Source organism: Rhinopithecus bieti, unplaced genomic scaffold (assembly GCF_001698545.2).
Source record: "Rhinopithecus bieti isolate Rb0 unplaced genomic scaffold, ASM169854v2 scaffold_18142, whole genome shotgun sequence".
Classification (NCBI taxonomy): Eukaryota; Metazoa; Chordata; class Mammalia; order Primates; family Cercopithecidae; genus Rhinopithecus; species Rhinopithecus bieti.
In genome coordinates, this window is record NW_016809248.1 from 331,617 (window position 1) to 348,685 (window position 17,069).

Sequence of the window (17,069 nt, forward strand, 5' to 3'; positions counted from 1 at the left end):
CTTTCTTTCTTTCTTTCTTTCTTTCTTTCTCTCTCTCTCTCTGTCTCTTTCTTTTCTTTTCCTTCCTTCCTTCCTTCCTTCCTTCCTTCCTTCCTTCCTTCCCTCCTTCCTTCCTTCCTTCCTTCCTTCTTCTTTCCCTCTCTCTTTTTCTTAAAAAAAAAGACAGAGGTTTATTTCTCCCTAGGGTAACAGTTTATAATAGGTGTTCCAGATAACAGAACGACCCTTCTCAACACAGTAATCCAGGGATTCTGGCCATATGCCCAGCTTTTTAGAAGAAAGAGAGAACAGATTTTTGTATCAAGCAAAGAGATTTTGCCAATGATATTTTGTATCTCTTCAGTCAGTTGATGTCAGTGTTTTATTTCTGGAATATTCTTTTGAATTTTTAAAATTTTATTTTTTTAACTTATTTTTGGTTAAGGTGTACATGTGCAGGTTTGTCATATAAGTAAATTGTGTGTCATAGGGGTTTGGTGTACAGATTATTTCATCACTCAGGTAATAAGCATAGTACCCAATAGGTAGTTTTTCAATCTTCTCCCTCCTTCTACCCTCCACCCTCAAGTAGGCCCCAGTGTCTGTTGTTTCCCCCTTTGTGTCTATGTGTACTCAATACTTAGCTACCGCTTATACGTGAGAACATGCAGTATTTGGTTTTCTCTTCCTGTATCAGTTTGCTTAGGATAACAGCCTCCAGCTCCATCCGTGTTGCTGCAAAGAACATGATCTCATTTTTTCTTACAACTGCATAGTATTCCAAGGTGTACAACTGCATAGTATTCCAAGGTGTACATTTTCTTTATCCAGTCTATCATTGACGACCTGCCCATTTTCTTCCTGCCACCCCCAGTACCTAGCAAAAATATCTCAGTTTTAGTATCTTGTACACCAAGGCAATAAAGCATTAGGCATTAAGAGCATGTACTGCCTGGGTTTGAATCACGGCTCAGGCACTCAACAAGTGAATTAACCTCTCTGTGTCTCCTATATAAAATTGGCAGTGGGGGAGGGGAGAATGTAAGTAACGACAGTATTTTTGACATGTGGGTTAAATGAGTTAATATATTATGATAGATACTGCAGGGCTTCACCCAGATCTACACTGCCTCATCCATCCTCAATTGTTGGAAATCTAGGCTGCTAATGACTCGGTTGCTTCCCTCACTAAGAATTGCCCTTCCTGCAGGGAATTGCCTCACTCAAAGTTATACCCTCATGCAGGGTCAGTTCATGATCAAAAACTGCCTGATGCAGCATACAAAGGTCCAGCCCCTTTGCCAGAATGTCCTGCAATTCTGAGGCCTCAGCTGTAACTTCGGCATGGGTCAGCTTCTCCTGCTACCTATCCTGCCCTCCTCACTTTCTTACCAGTGTATCTCAGGAGACAGCTTCCTGACATACCTTCTGCATGCAATCTTCTGTCTCAGGTTATTTCCAAGGAACCCAGTCTCTAAAGTAGGATGTGGGTTGGCATAAAGTAAGACCAATAATTTTAGCTATCATTATTATTTCTCCTATTCCTTTTTAAAAATTGTGCTATCTCTGATAAATCACAGAATCAGCAATACCCAGCTGCTACGGAGTGAATTGTGTACCCCCTAAATTCATTTGCCGAAGTCCTAAGCCCCAATGTTATTTGAAGGTGGGAACTTTACGAGGTGATTAGGTCAGGAGGATCGGATTAGTGTCCTTATAAGAAGATAAATGAAAGAGATAATCTCTCTCTCTCTCTCGCCACCATGTGAGGATACAGAAGGGTGTCTCTCTGTTCACCAGGAAGAGGGCCCTCACCAGAAATCAAGTTGGCTAGCACCTTGATCTTGGACTTCCCAGCCTTCAGAACTGTGAGGAATAAATTTCTGTTGTTTAAGTCATCCAATCTATAGTATTTCTATTAGAGCAGCCTGCAATGACTCAGACACCAACTCTTACCAGCAAAGGTACCCAGTAGTAATTTAAAGATGCTGGTCCTTGTGCAATCACTGGCAGTCTTTGTGTGAAGAATAGGAAGGCCAGAACACCTACATTGAAAACGTAGAACATGTATATTATATATTTGCAAAGGAATATAGTTTTTGTAGTAAAGCAGTTCTTCAAGCATCTTTTAAACTTTTTAAAAATTATTTTCATCACGATTACTTACCTATACTTCCAGCAACTAGAATTTTCCCCAGGAATAATACAAAGTATGTAACTTCATCTGTAACTGCAACTCTGAATATCAGAAAAAAAGAAAGTATAATTTTGTGTTTAAAATATACTTGGTACTTGAAATTGATGACAGTAAATATTCATGAGTTTATTTTGAGGTGTCTTTGCTGAAACTATTTGGCAATTGTTTTGGAAGAAATGATGGTGGAACTCATGGATGATGTTCTGACTTATTTTTAATGTAAACAGAAGATGGCATTGTAGGGCTGTCAGGAGCCCTGCAGTGGTGGTGTCAGCCTGTCTCTGATTTGAAGCCTATAGACACCCTGAGTCCTCAGGATGCTGTATTGTTCTCTGATTTTGTTCACTCAGGCTCCACCAATTCTGGGAGGGGGAAATATGATAATATTGTTCATCTGGGGGAATTTCTTGAGCAGAGGGGATAATAAAAATGAAAAAATGCCAATGGACCTAAAGACACAGGTGGATGATGGAAGCAACAATTCTCAGATATGAAAATAAATTAGTGGTATGAGAGAGAATATTTAAATCTATAAGGTTAAAAGATAATATTCATATCTAATAATGCTACCAACACTTTAAATAACAACATGTGAAGGATGTAATGCTCAAGGTTCATTAAATTGTTAAATTGCAATGTTCAGCCTGATTACTTACTTTAAAACATTTCTCATCAGCAGATTGAAAGCATCTTTTGCTGATCTGCAGAAGTTTCTGCCATATATTGCAATCTGAGGAAGACAGCTGATATTATTCTGGAGCCAGTAACATACTCTAACAAGATCAAAAGACAATCCAATGACAGGAAGGTAACCAAATTAATTCCTGTCATTTGTAGAGCTGTCCCCACTCTTCTTACTAACATGTGGATTTGTGGGACACACTGTGTGTCCTCAGCTCTACACAACTCTCAGGGTCATTGACAGTCAGGTGTGCTTCTGATGCTGTATGCCCTCAAACTCTGGGGGATTAGACAGCCTTAAACAGAGGCAGGTCTTTTTCTCAAATTCCAGATAATGGCTTCTGCCTTTAAAATGTTTGGGCTAGAATTTATTGCTGAAAAGGTTAAATATTGTAGTCTCTACATAAAAAATTACTCTTAAGGAAACCCAATGCCTTTCACTAAACCTGATTTATTGATGAATAGGCTCAACATAATACTCTCATTGGAGGTAAATTAATGACTGTTTGAATCTCCATAACAATTTCTATCACTTTTCCAGACCCTGTGCTACTGTGATAATAAGCAAATGTCAAAAGGTCATACTGCAGCTTTCTAAATGTTAGAAAAATTATATTTCCGGATCCCTTATGTTAAAAAACCTATGTAGGACTTTCTGTAGTGCCATAGGAAACAAAAGTCAGTCAAGCATTGTCAATCTCCACACATTCTAACACAAGATTCATAAAAAGGATAAGACTCTTCTTTAAAATTATGTAAATTCCAGAATTAGAAAGTATTTTCTTCTCAGAGTGAAACATAGATTAAATACTCTTTCTTCCCACTAAACTATGCCAAAGACACACCAAACCGTTTTTATCCAGCACACTTATAAGTTTCCAAAGTGTGTAATATTTTTTCTCTCAAAAAAATATTGAAAGTAATAATAAAGTATAGTTCAGATACTATCTCAACTAGGGAAGCATATCCCTGAATCAGGCATTGGATTAACAGGCCTTTTATCAGCATAGTGATAAATTCAACTGCATGATGTAAAAGTGCTTTAGAGACGGCAATGTAGACATGAGGTTTGGGATTGCAAAGAAGCAGCTTAGTAAATAAAAAATAATCTACCTACCATAATATAGGCATTTCTGTTTAAAAACTTTATTGCATTTTCCAAACACCAGAAGCAGCATCTCAGGCAGCATTGTAGGAATTTAGACAATGTGTTCTGGGTACCTATGAGAAGGAGATATTTAAATCTATTAATGCTTTGCAGCTGAACCTTATCAATCAAAATAAATGATAATACAACATTTAAAATGAGATTTAAAATTTTGTGTTGTTATAAAATATACATAATATGAAATTTGCTATTTTAACCATGTTTAAGTTTACAGTTCAGTGGCATTGAGTACATTCATAATGTTGTACAACCATCACTGCTATCCAGAACTTTAAAATCTCAAATAGAAATTCTATGCCCTTCAACAGTAACTTCTCATTTCCCTCATCCCCCAGCCCCTAGTAAACTCTATTATATATTTTTTTCTGTATAAATTTGCTTCTTCTAGGTGCTTCAAATAAGAGGAATCATACAATATTTATCCTTTTGTATCTTGCTTATTTCACTTAGCATGATGTTGTCAAGGTTCATCATTTCATTCCTTTTTCAGGTTGAATAATATTTCATTGTATGTATATAACACATTTCGTTCATTCATTTGTTGATTGGAATTTGGGTTGTTTATACCTTCTGCCTATTCTGAATAATGCTGTTGTGAACAGTGATGTGCAAGTATCTGTTTGAGTTCCTTCTTTCAATTCTTTTCATATATATCTAGATATGGGATTTCTCGATCATATCAAATTATATTTTAAATTTTTTTTTTTTTTCTTGAGACGGAGTCTCGCTCTGTCGCCCGGGTTGGAGTGCAGTGGCCGGATCTCAGCTCACTGCAAGCTCCGCCTCCCGGGTTTACGATGGTCTCGATCTCCTGACCTCGTGATCTGCCCATCTCGGCCTCCCAAAGTGCTGGGATTACAGGCTTGAGCCACCGCGCCCGGCCTATATTTTAAAATTTTTAAGAAACTCCTATACTGTTTTCTACTGTGGCTACATCATTTGACATTCCCTCCAGCAATACACAAGGGTTCCAATTTCTCCATATTCTTAACGACACTTGTTATTTTCTGTTTTCTATTCTTTGTTTATATATATATAATAGCCATTCTAATGTGTATGGAGTGCTATCTCATTGTGGTTTTGATTTGCATTTCCCTAATGACTAGTGATACTAAGCATCTTTTCATGTCCTCATTGTCCATTTGTATATCGTTTTTGGAGAAATGTCTATTCAAGTTCTTTGTCCATTTTTGCACTGGGTTACTTATTATTTTGCTGCTGAGTTGTAGAAGTTCTTATATATTCTGGATATGAATCCCTTATCTGGCATATGATTTGGAAATATTTTCTTCCATCATGTGGGCTGTCTTTTCACTCTCTTGGTAGTTTTCTTTGTTGAATAAATGTTTTAAATTTGATGAAGTTCAATTTATTTTCTTTTGTTGCCTATGCTTCGGGTGTACTAAGAAATAATCACCAAATCCAATGTCATGAAGCTTTCAACTTATGTTTTCTTCTAAGAGTTTTATAGTTTTAGTGCTTTTGTTTAGCTCTTTGATCCATTTTTGGTTAATTTTTGTATATTAATATAAGATAAGGCTGAACTTCATTCTTTTGCATGTGGATATCCCATTTTCCCAGCACCATTAGTTGAAAAGACTGACTTTTTCCCATTGAATGGTCTTATATGTGAGAGTTAGTTTCGGGATTTCTGTTTTATTTTACCTCTATATGTCTGTCCTTATGCTAGTACCACACTCTTTTGATTGCTGTAGATTTATAATATGTTTTATAATCAGGAAGTATGAGTCTTCCAGCTTTTTTGTGCCTTTTCAAATCTGCTTCTGATATTAATAACAAAATATTTTAAGGTGCATTCCAAGCAAAGTGTATGTGTTTGTAAACAATATATATCAGGTATGAAGATTTATGCCCATGACACCCACATTTATATTTTAAGCCTAACCTGACCTGAACTATAGACTTGGAGCTGCCAACCTGACATCTCCATCATGCTTCTCAACAGTAACATCTCAAAACAGAATTCTTAATCTCCTTTTTGAAATTTGTTTCTTCTGGCTTCCACAGCTTAATGAATAGGATCACACACCTTTTCTCTCTTTCCTTCACCACTGTCCCTCCCCTCCCCTGACATCCACTCCTTCAGCATGCTCTCTCTGGTTTTCCTTCAGAACAGAAGAGGTCCCAAACATGCCCTTTCATCCTTATTACCCTAGTCCAAGTTATAATCATCAGGTCTCCTCTGACCCCCGACCCAACTGATTATCTTCACAAAAGTCAGGACATCTGAAATCTTACGTTTAAGACGGTGGTCCAAGTATTCTAGGACAATTTTAAACATTTGAATTAATGCAATAATTAAAGATCCAAATGCTAGGGATCCTGTGTGATATCTGCACAAAAATAAAATGAGAATAAGTTAAAACTTAATACTATTATTTAAAAGGATGCTAATTGAATCATTTTCACAAGTAAAAGGTATCTGCAGAAGGATTAACAACAAAGAGCCTTTTGCACTCTCTTATTTAGATTGATAAAGGTCTCTACAGAGGATTTTAAGCCATATACATCTGTCTTACCCTTCATCAGCATCAATGACACCAGTAGTCTATTATCATAAAATAGGATGGTTGTATTGCTCAATGGAGACACAGAGCCAAGTTAATCCTTGATCTTTCATTTGGTATCCTCCTCTATCTCTTTCTCTCTCAAATAACCTATAGCATTTAGAAGGAAATTGGCTTGGGTAGGGATTGTAAAACTGGCTGTGAAACCAGACAAAACCAATGGGCATCCATGAATTTTGATTCGTACCTTTGATTTCATTTGTCCCTTGCCACTTGAATTAATGAGCCAAGACTGAATTACAAGCACACCAAATGTAACTGACAAGACAGGTATAGGTTTCAACTTGGAACTTACCGTATGGCTCGCCCAAATGCAGTAAAAAGTGGATATCGTGGGATGTCATCAGGTTTTTTCATGGCCCAGTAATAAGTAGCGAATGCACCAGCAAGGGCACACTGACCCAATGCAACGACGAAGTTTATAAGCCAGAGAAAGACAAATAAGTTGTATACATGGAAGGTAGGGATGTATTGATGGTACAAGCTCTTTCCACCATAGAAAGCAAAGTTACACAGAGCCCCAGGGCAAGCTTTGGCAATTTCAGTTGTATTAAAAATCTGCATTCAGAAAAAAGAGCACAAGGACATAATATTAAATGTCACTCCAAGATAACAGCTCCCTGTGTTTTCCTCTTCCCCTTAATTGTGTGTCCTGTTTTTTCTCCATTAGCTCCTGCTCTTACTCCTCTATTTTCTGTTATATCACTTTATATAATTCTCTAATGAGCTCTGGAAAGTATCCCATTTTTCATCAAATGCTCATAATCTGCACCTACTATAATTTCACATTTATCAGTGTTGCTGTTGACCATACCTACTTTCTGTGGTCTTGGGTATATGGTAGGACAGGCACACTCAGGAAATACAGTGCTTTCTCTCCATTGCGCCCACTGTTTTCAATACTCTCCTGCTTACCTGACGCACACTCCCCTTCAGCACATAGTTGTCCCCATCAGTGCATAGGATCTCTGCTTCGGGACAATTCCTACAACACCTACAAAATGAATTACAGCCGAAGTCTATATTGAAGTAAGTAAATGACAGAATTTATTGTACTTACCTCTGGGTCACAGGTTTGATTTTCATGTATACAATGCCCCTCTGGAGCTATGACTTTGTACACAGGTACCCCTGATGTCGCCAAGAAACTGAATAGACTCCATTAAGGTTAAACTATTTGCTGGTAGATTGAAAATAAATGGACAAGAAACGAATACAGACAATTCAAAAGTGCATGAGAAATTAATTTCAAAAATGCCTAATATTTTAATAATATTCATCTATTTTTCAGGCCTAAATTAATGTAATGTGGGCCAGCTGCACAGAGCGGCCCCTTAAAAACAGTAAAATGTATAGGAGCTTTCTTGGCTTATTGCTAAGGAGCAATATCATGTGGAGACAAAATAAAACAAATCTACAATATGGACTATTTGAGGGGAAATTCAATCAGTAGATTGAAACGTTTTTAGAGCTTGGGAAAAAAAAAATTAGTTATTGCTTTTTTTTTTTTTTGAGACGGGGTCTTGCTCTGTCACCCAGGCTGGAGTGCAGTGGCCGGATCTCAGCTCACTGCAAGCTCCGCCTCCCGGGTTTACGCCATTCTCCTGCCTCAGCCTCCTGAGTAGCTGGGACTACAGGCGCCCGCCACCACGCCCGGCTAGTTTTTTGTATTTTTTAGTAGAGACGGGGTTTCACTGTGTTAGCCAGGATGGTCTCGATCTCCTGACCTCGTGATCCGCCCGTCTCGGCCTCCCAAAGTGCTGGGATTACAGGCTTGAGCCACCGCGCCCGGCCTAGTTATTTCTTAGTACATGCCTCATCTTCCCAAGGATAGAAAACACTGAACACAAACTCCTGGTTCACGAATAGTCATGTGAACCTGAGGTTTAAAGAGGCCAGTTACCAAAGGATACACGGCTGTCACGACCCAGTAGCAAATACAGATTGAGAGCAAAATGAAAGTTAAAGCTGGATAGACTAATGTACTAGGAACATATCCAATGGCTCTGAAATAAAACAAATAGTTGAAATTCAAAATGATTGTTAAAACTAAAATAAGATTTACACTGAATTAATTCTAAGAAAACTGGTAATAACCATGGACTCTTTTTTGGTGATCATTCTGGCATATTCTCAGTTGGTTTTACATTTTATTTATTTATTTATTTACTTATTTTAAAAGTAAGTTGAGGCGTTTTTCCGATGCACATGTTAGACTCCTGCCTAAAGTCCCTCAAATTTTCCTGCCTTTGGTTGCTACTGTCTGATCCATAAAGACTTGATACATTGTAATCATGACATTTCTTCCTTTTGTTTAGATTCTTAGACTTTTAAAATTGAAGAAGACCTTGAAGATCATGTGTCACACTGTGGGAATGCCCCACTAATTCAGGAATCCCCTATACTTCTTCAGAATGTGTTCACTAGCCTTTGGTGAACACACTGAGTAATGGGTACTTACTTTTACATGACATGGCTTATTCTATTTTCTTATCAAGGTATTAGAAATTTCTTCCTTATCTGCCTGTTTGCAACTTATATCCTCTAACTTCTGGGGAAGAAATGACCATTTTACCATTTTTTCCACATAGCAACCCTTCAGGTAATTCCTTATTCTTTTTTTCTTTGGAATATATAATGTCTATTTGCAGCTAAATGTATTTTTAAATTATAAATTCAAATTATATTTGAAAATATGATTTCTAAAATGCAATTTTGTAAAATATAATTATCAAGGATAATAATTCTTTGCTATTTTCTAATAGGACATGGCTTGTGAAATGTTCGCTGACTGCATTACTTCTAATGACATCTGTTACATGATCTTTTCAGCATATGACACTGGATTAAACACAATACTGTTTCATATGGTCATTGAGAAATAAGATTAAAATCTTATCACTCCTAATGCATTAATGCTTAGATTATTTTGTATTTGCTACCTTCCTCCCCTCACTATTTAAGCTATCCTGTTTTCTCTTTTCTTCGTACACTGCTGTTAAGTGAATTATTGTGTCTCCTTAGGTTTACCCTGTATTCTCACACCTATTTATTTCAGTCCTTATTACCCCCTGAGCAAACTACCAGCCTGTTTCAGTTTTACCGGCCCTTTAACACAGACACATATACTCACACAAATGTTTAGAAGTGAAACAAGTAGAGCAAGTTACAGTGAACTACACAATATCATACTACTTAAGAAATAAACACGGAAAATCAGTAGTTTTCAGTGGTTAATGATAGGTTATTGAGGGAAGGAGCGAGAGTTTAACTAACTGCTTGTTAACTATTTAAACCAGTGACTTCAGGTGGCACTATTATAATAAAAATAATAATATGGTAATTTTGTTCAAATAATCCTTAAAGACTGTTAAAAATAATTTGGTTCTTGGTCATTAACAATGTAGTTTCCATCACACTAAATAGAGAGCATGGGTTGTTGGCTTTATAATAATGATTTCCCAGTTACTTCCATGCATTATTAAAAAGTTCACAGTATTATTCTTGAATGACCTTTTGGAATAGTGTGAAAACTATAGTCGTTATTATCTCTTGGCATGAATTTTATGAAAGATTTAGTGTTTATTTTGTAACTTTTAAAAAATAAAAATGACTCTAGGTATAAAGTGTTCCTAAATTATGAGCTTTAGATATGAAATGTATAGTCTGGTGCTCCTAGAATCAGTTGTCCTGTCTATTAGAAAATTACATCACTCAGACAGAAGTGGCAGTAGCATATAATTGACTTTATAGAACTGTGGTGATTTAAAGCTTTGCAAATAATCTCAACCATTAATATGAACATATGACCCAGTATGAAAATAATATAACATGTAATCTAGCTAACTTTTATATAACACTTTGTCACTTACTTTCACATGTGTCATTCTCCTAACACATATTTGGTGTTCAAAAACTGCTAATACACAGACTGAATAGGTTTTACACTTATTTTACCCTATGATTATTGAGGCTTGGGGATATTAAAGGACTTGTTAGTAGTGACCTTTCTAATAAGTGGCAGAGTGTGAACTTGAACAAGTTTTCCTGAATGGAAGATGCTTTCTTTTAAACGTCTTGTTGCCCAGGCTGGAGTGCAATGTCACGATCTCAGCTCATCACAACCTCTGCCTCCCGGTTCAAGTGATTCTCTTGCCTCAGCCTCCCAAGTAGCTGGGATTGCAGGCATGTGCCACCACGCCTGGCTAATTTTGTATCTTTAGTAGAGACGGGGTTTCTCCATGTTGGTCAGGCTGGTCTCAAACTCCCGACCTCAGGTGATCCGCCTGCCTCGGCCTCCCAAAGTGCTGGGATTACAGGTGTGAGCCACTGCACCCAGCCAAAAGTGATCTTAAAAGGAAAATAGGTGAGATATTTATGCAAGGGACAGTGACTGATTTTACTGACTGATACACTTTAGCTGAGTTTCTACATTAAGGGCCTTACTTGCTTCCTTCCTTCAGCAGGATAATGGCCACTCGGATTCGATTCCTGAGGAAGATCAGCATGAGGATGACAATCACTTCAATGATGCAGAGTATTATCACTTTGAACAGGAAAAAAAAAATCAGTCTGTAATAGAAGTAGATACGGAAACAAACCTTCCCTGCAAATGCTAGGATTGAACTTTATGATTATTTCTGCTAATTTTGACACCTCATAATCTAAGCAGTGTTATCTCTCCAAAAATGCCAATCTTAGAAATTAACTTTCACAAAATCCTAAGAAATCTAGATTAAAGCCTTTAGCAAGAGCTTGAACATCTCTTTTGGAAAGGGTTCATCTCATCCGTAAAAGCATTTCACACAACTTGTAGAACTTAGAAAATAGGAATGGAAAAAGGGAAGGGCTGCTTTAGATAGTTCTATTTTAGATGTTTTCACCTTTAATTCATTGAGTAAGACAATATACAGAAGACATGTTTTGAGCTGTTCACTTTCCTCATAATGCCTCTTAATTGTCCTTGCTGGCTGGCAGGGCAGATTCTTGGCTGTCCCATTATTGTGATTCTTCGCACTATGGCCACCACTGATGAAATCAGGGTGTAAACTTAACCCAACTTGGCCAATATAAGTATTAGAATTGAAACTAAGGGAACCTAGTTCAGTAAACTTAATTTATTTAGTCTTGAAGTTTATAAATCTTGAATTGTAGGTTATACAAACTGTGTCAAAACCATCTTTATGGAAATAAGTGAATCTGCAAAGAAAGAATAAAGTATAGATGTATAAAGCAAGACAGCAAGGAGAGGAAATCTTGGGTTCTTTTTGGCTTTCGTTTCCTGACTCCAAGTAAACTTTGAAGTCCAGCTAGCTTTTGCTTTTTTGAGTTTGGCAAGGCACTTATATCCTTACAGTAAATACTGTCTGCTTTGCTCTCAGCCTGTTCCAGTTTTCTTTTCTCTTCAGCTAGCCTGAATTAGTTTTTTTAAACTTGAAGCCAAATACCATCAATTATTATATTTCCTCATTTCTAAGGCATATCCTTAATTAAATAATAACTTTTTAGGAAAAGTAAAGAAACACTTCATTAAATGTTTATTCAATAATTTTAAGATGCATCCTGATTTCAGAAATGTTAAAAGTAAAAGGTATGGATCTTAAAATCAAGAAAAGAATCTAAAATTGTAAAGGGAACTTAATGGAAACTTAAATTCCCACTTGTGAAAGAATCCAGTCTCTAACCTCCTTGCTAGATGGTTATTTAGCTCATGCTTGAACAGTTCTGTTGATGGAGAGCTCATTATTTCATTCTATTATTATATCACTAAAATTCTGACACATCACACATCAGTTACCATCTCCAAGTAAGTAGAAGTTCACCCAGAGGTATACGAAGATCTTAGTAGTGTATCATCTCACGTCTAAATCTTCCTTTAGTTATACTATGTATTTATGTTTTCATGTACATTTTATTCTGTTAAAACACTAATTTGAACCCAAAATTGTGGCGTGTAACCATATTAAGCTAAAATTGTTATCTTCTTTGAATGAACCTATAAAGATAATACATATAAGAATCACTTTATATTATGACATTGCACTGTTCAAAACTGTATATTTAACTTCCACCTTTATAAAATTGCACACTCAAAATAATTACATTAGAGAAATATAACTGTCTTTTGAACTTATGTACAGTCATGCACTGCATGACAATGTTTTGGTTAACAATGGACTGCATATACAATGCCAGTCCTGTAAGATTATAATGGAGCTGAAAAATTCCTATTGCCCAGTGGCATCATACCGCAATGCATTACTCATGTGTTTGGAGTGATGTTGGTATAAACAAACCTGTTGTGCTGACAGTCGTATAAAAGTACAGCACATACAAGTATGTATAGCATATAATGCTTGATAATAGCAAGGAATGAGTTTGTTATTGTTTTATGTATTTACTACACAATACTTTTTGTTATTTCAGAGTGTACTCCCACTACTTACTATAAAAAAGTTATCTTTAAACTAGCCTCAAGTGGGTCTTTCAGGAATATTCCAGAAGAAGGCATTGTTATCATAGGAGATGACAGCTCCATGTTTTTTATTGTCCCCAAAGACCTTCCAGTGGCACAAGATATGGAGGTGGAAGAAAGTGATATTGATGATCCTGACCTTGTGTAGGTCTAGGATAACGTATATATTTGTGTCTTTAAATTTTAAATTTTTGTTTCTAATTTTTTAAATAAAATAAATAGAGACAGGGTCTCACTCTGTTGCCCAGGCTGGTCTTGAACTCCTGGGCTCAAACAATCCTCCCACCTTGGCCTCCCAAAGTGCTATGATTATAAGCATGAGCCACCACGCCTGGTCTGTGCCTCCATTTTTAACAAAACATATTGAAAGTGAAAAAAACAAACAAACAAACAAACAAAATCTTAAAAATAGAAAAGCTTTTAGAATTAGAATGCAAAGAAAGAAAATGTTTTGTACAGCTGTTTGTATAAGTGTTATTATAAAAGAGTCAAAATTAAAGCTAAATGTTATAAAAGTCAAAAGTTAAAAAAATAAAATTTATAAATTAAAAAAGTTATAGTAAGCTAAGGTTAATTATTGAAGAAAGTTTTTGATATATATGTACAGTGCTTATAAAGTCTACAGTAGTGTACAGTAATGCTCTTCACATTCACTCACCACTCACTGACACCCAGAACACCTTCCAGATCTGCAAGCTCCATTCATAGTAAACACTCTTTACATGGGTACCATTTTAAAAAATCTTTTATGCCATATCTTTACTGTATCTTTCCTATGTTTAAATATATAAACTCTTGCCATTGTATTATAATTTCCTACAGTATTCAGCAGAGTAACACGCTGTATGGGCTTGTAGACTAGGAGCAATAGGCTATTACATGTAGCCTAAGAGTGTAGTAGGCTATGCCATCTAGGTTTGCATAAGTATACTCTATGATGTTTACACAATGAAAAAAATTGCCTAACAATGCATTTCTCAGAACATATTTCTCTCATTAAGCAACACATGACTAATCCTGTATCCCCCCTTTTGTTTGAATAAGAGCAAATAATATAAATATATTTGATGCCCTATAGAGTCATCAGTATAACTGTAACTTAACAAAGGGCGAGACTGGCGCCTGGGGGCTAAGAGATATACACGAGTTCATAGTTAATAGCAGAAATGTGAATAGAACCATCTCTGAACACAAAGTAGAACTCATGAAATTACAATTTTGGTATTTATAACTCTGCCTACTTTCAGTGTTTGTGTTAATGAATATAATTTCACATATATGCTTTTGTTGTTGGTGCCTAGAATTTTGTCCAAACACAGAGCAAGTAATCAATTAAAGTCTGAAAAGTGAGTTATGAAAGCGGAGGCTTATTTGAGTTTTCAGTATCCCTAGACTTGAAAATTCTAATAAGCTCTGTATTTTCCTAAAAGTACATCTCTTTACTTTTCCAATGGCAGATTCTGATCACCTCAGTGGTGCTTGTGTGGAAGGGTCTTATGAGACAGCAGGGGGTGGGCACAGAACCTGTAACTAAGATCCATCCAAGAGTAAAACTAGAAGTTTCAATACATAATGGGTGACATTTGTCACCTTTAGAAATAATAGACAACAGTAAGTGGGTTGCTGAAGAGACGTGGAATCATTTAAATTCAGCAAAAATGATGAGGGTGCAATTCCCTGATCCTGATGAGGATGCCTGATTTTTGCAGTTAAAAGTTATAAATGAAACAATTCTATAACATATTTGGAAAAAAGATGTCAGTGAAGGATATTAGTCTGTGTGAGAGCTAGAAATGAGAAGCCAAACAGTAAGAAGTTGGAGTTTGATCCAGTGTTTTTTTTTTTTTTTAAGAGAAAAACTAAATGTGGTAGAGAAGGAATCTGGGAGGGTCATCTGTGCTGCTCAGCTAGGTCATCAAGGTTGGCATCGTCTGAGGAAAGCATCTCCCACTGCTGTCTGAGCCCCTTTGCTAAAATAGCTTCTGATTGGTAATCTTGCTTTCCAGGTGCTCTGATCCCAGGAAGGTAGTATCCTATATGGAAAATATCTGCACTTTGGTCACCAGGAGACTATCCTAATGATGTAAACAAATATAGGGTGCCTTGGTGACTTAACATGAGCTTGTCCTTGAAAGCCTGAGGATCCTCGAATGAAGTGGCAAAGTCAAGTTTTCAAATTGGTGGGAATGGGACCCATGCCTGGAATAATGATGCCCCACCGAGATATTGCTCCCTTCTGAGGTTCTTTCTGGGCTTCTTACCGGGCTGCCTTGAATGTGTCTCGCCCGGCTCTCTAACTTCAAGAATATAAAGATGATTTCTTTTTTAAAACAACATGTAGTCAGAGATTATTTTGAAAATCTTGATAAAAGAACACAAATCTTACAAGGAGTATTGTAATAACACCATTCTAGGAATATAAGATTAAAACCAGCTCTGAAATCATCCTGCTTAAAAAATTTTGTTACATTTAAAGAAATATTTAAATTTGTTAATATTAAAAAATATTATCCTTAAGAAATTAAAAACCTTGAAGAAACACTTCAAAAATGCAAATTTATTTTCAGATACTTATTACTCATAATTCCTATAAATGGTTTAAATGTTTTGTTACAAAAAAATGGTTGTTTTTCCTTTTCCTTTTTTTTTTAAAAACAAGTTTGAGGCTGGGCACAGTGGCTCACGCCAGCACAGTGGCTCACGCCAGCACAGTGGCTCATGCCAGCATATTAGAAGGCTGAGGTGGGAGGATCACTTGAGCCCAGAGATTCAAGAGCGGCCTAGGCAACCTAGGGAGACCCCATCTCTACAAAAAATTAAAAAATTAGCCAGGCATGGTGGCACACGTCTGTGGTCCTAGCTACTCGGGAGGCTGGGGTGGTAGAATTGCTTGAGTTTGGGAGGTCAAGGGTGAAGTTAGCTATGATTGTGCCACTGCACTCCAGCCTGTGTGATAGAGCAAGACCCTATCTCAGAAAATAAAATAAATAAATAAATAATAAGTTTGAAAAATCAAGCATTTGTTTCTTTTTAAACATCTTTCTTAGATATCCAGTTAATGCCTATAAATGTCTACAACTAAACCATTTTAATTTGAAGGCAAATGTCTTGAGGTCCTTGTAAGATAGTATTTTCTTAGATTATACAATACATTTTCCTCAATGACTTTTCCACTTACTATAGTTAGAGGATTATAGACACATTACCTTTTATGACACTAGTGATAAATACATTTAACAGGTTATACCAACCCAAGTTTTCCTTTAGACAAAAATATGTTTTCTCATTATTACAATTTTAATGAAACCAGTTTTTAAAATACTCACTAAATGTGAACCATGTTTGTTGCAGTTCAAAGTACATGCTTATGTTAGTCTGAATCCCGATGTCATAGATAGTTAATACAGAACTTGGGTGTGCCTGAAGATTGGTGTACTGTTGGTAACAGTGCCATATTCCTTGAAAAAGAAAGAAAAACAGAATAATATAAAATATGATTTTCTGAAATAGGAGCTATATGTGCTCATCATACGTATCTACATGAAACTGATCAGCATGTAATTTCTGCAAAGGCAAGACACATATTTACACAGCAAATATTTTATTTGGATCCAACAGTCTAAATGTGCTACTATATTTGATATAAATGTTTTCAGTATTTGTCTTGATAATTATGGCAGCATCTGGCTTTAAATGTCCTTTTGACTAGAAATGGCCTTAATGTCTATCAGTAGGACATCATGATATATTTGTTCAGTAGAAAGATGCGTCAAGGGGGGGTGGAGCAAGATGGCCGAATAGGAACAGCTCCAGTCTCCAACTCCCAGCGCGAGCGACACAGAAGACCGGTGATTTCTGCATTTTCAACTGAGGTACTGGGGTCATCTCACTAGGGAGTGCCGGACAATCGGTGCTGGTCAGCTGCTGCAGCCTGACCAGCGAGAGCTGAAGCAGGGCGAGGCATCGCCTCACCTGGAAGCG

At 36.5% G+C, this 17,069-nt stretch overlaps 1 protein-coding gene across 3 annotated transcripts in view; it reads right to left on the minus strand.

Annotated features, from left to right (window-relative positions):
• Positions 1-17,069, minus strand: part of SLC44A5 (solute carrier family 44 member 5) — a 433,562-nt gene that overhangs the window by 8,957 nt on the left and 407,536 nt on the right. For all 3 annotated transcript variants that reach the window (XM_017888981.1, XM_017888980.1, XM_017888982.1), the window contains 10 exons: positions 16,415-16,546; positions 11,060-11,159; positions 8,527-8,619; positions 7,674-7,761; positions 6,909-7,171; positions 6,285-6,379; positions 3,975-4,078; positions 2,833-2,906; positions 2,147-2,217; positions 1,936-2,024 (listed from right to left, as the gene is read on the minus strand). In XM_017888981.1, the coding sequence (XP_017744470.1) occupies positions 1,936-2,024; positions 2,147-2,217; positions 2,833-2,906; positions 3,975-4,078; positions 6,285-6,379; positions 6,909-7,171; positions 7,674-7,761; positions 8,527-8,619; positions 11,060-11,159; positions 16,415-16,546 (1,109 nt within the window). The remainder of the gene's footprint in view (positions 1-1,935; positions 2,025-2,146; positions 2,218-2,832; positions 2,907-3,974; positions 4,079-6,284; positions 6,380-6,908; positions 7,172-7,673; positions 7,762-8,526; positions 8,620-11,059; positions 11,160-16,414; positions 16,547-17,069) is intronic.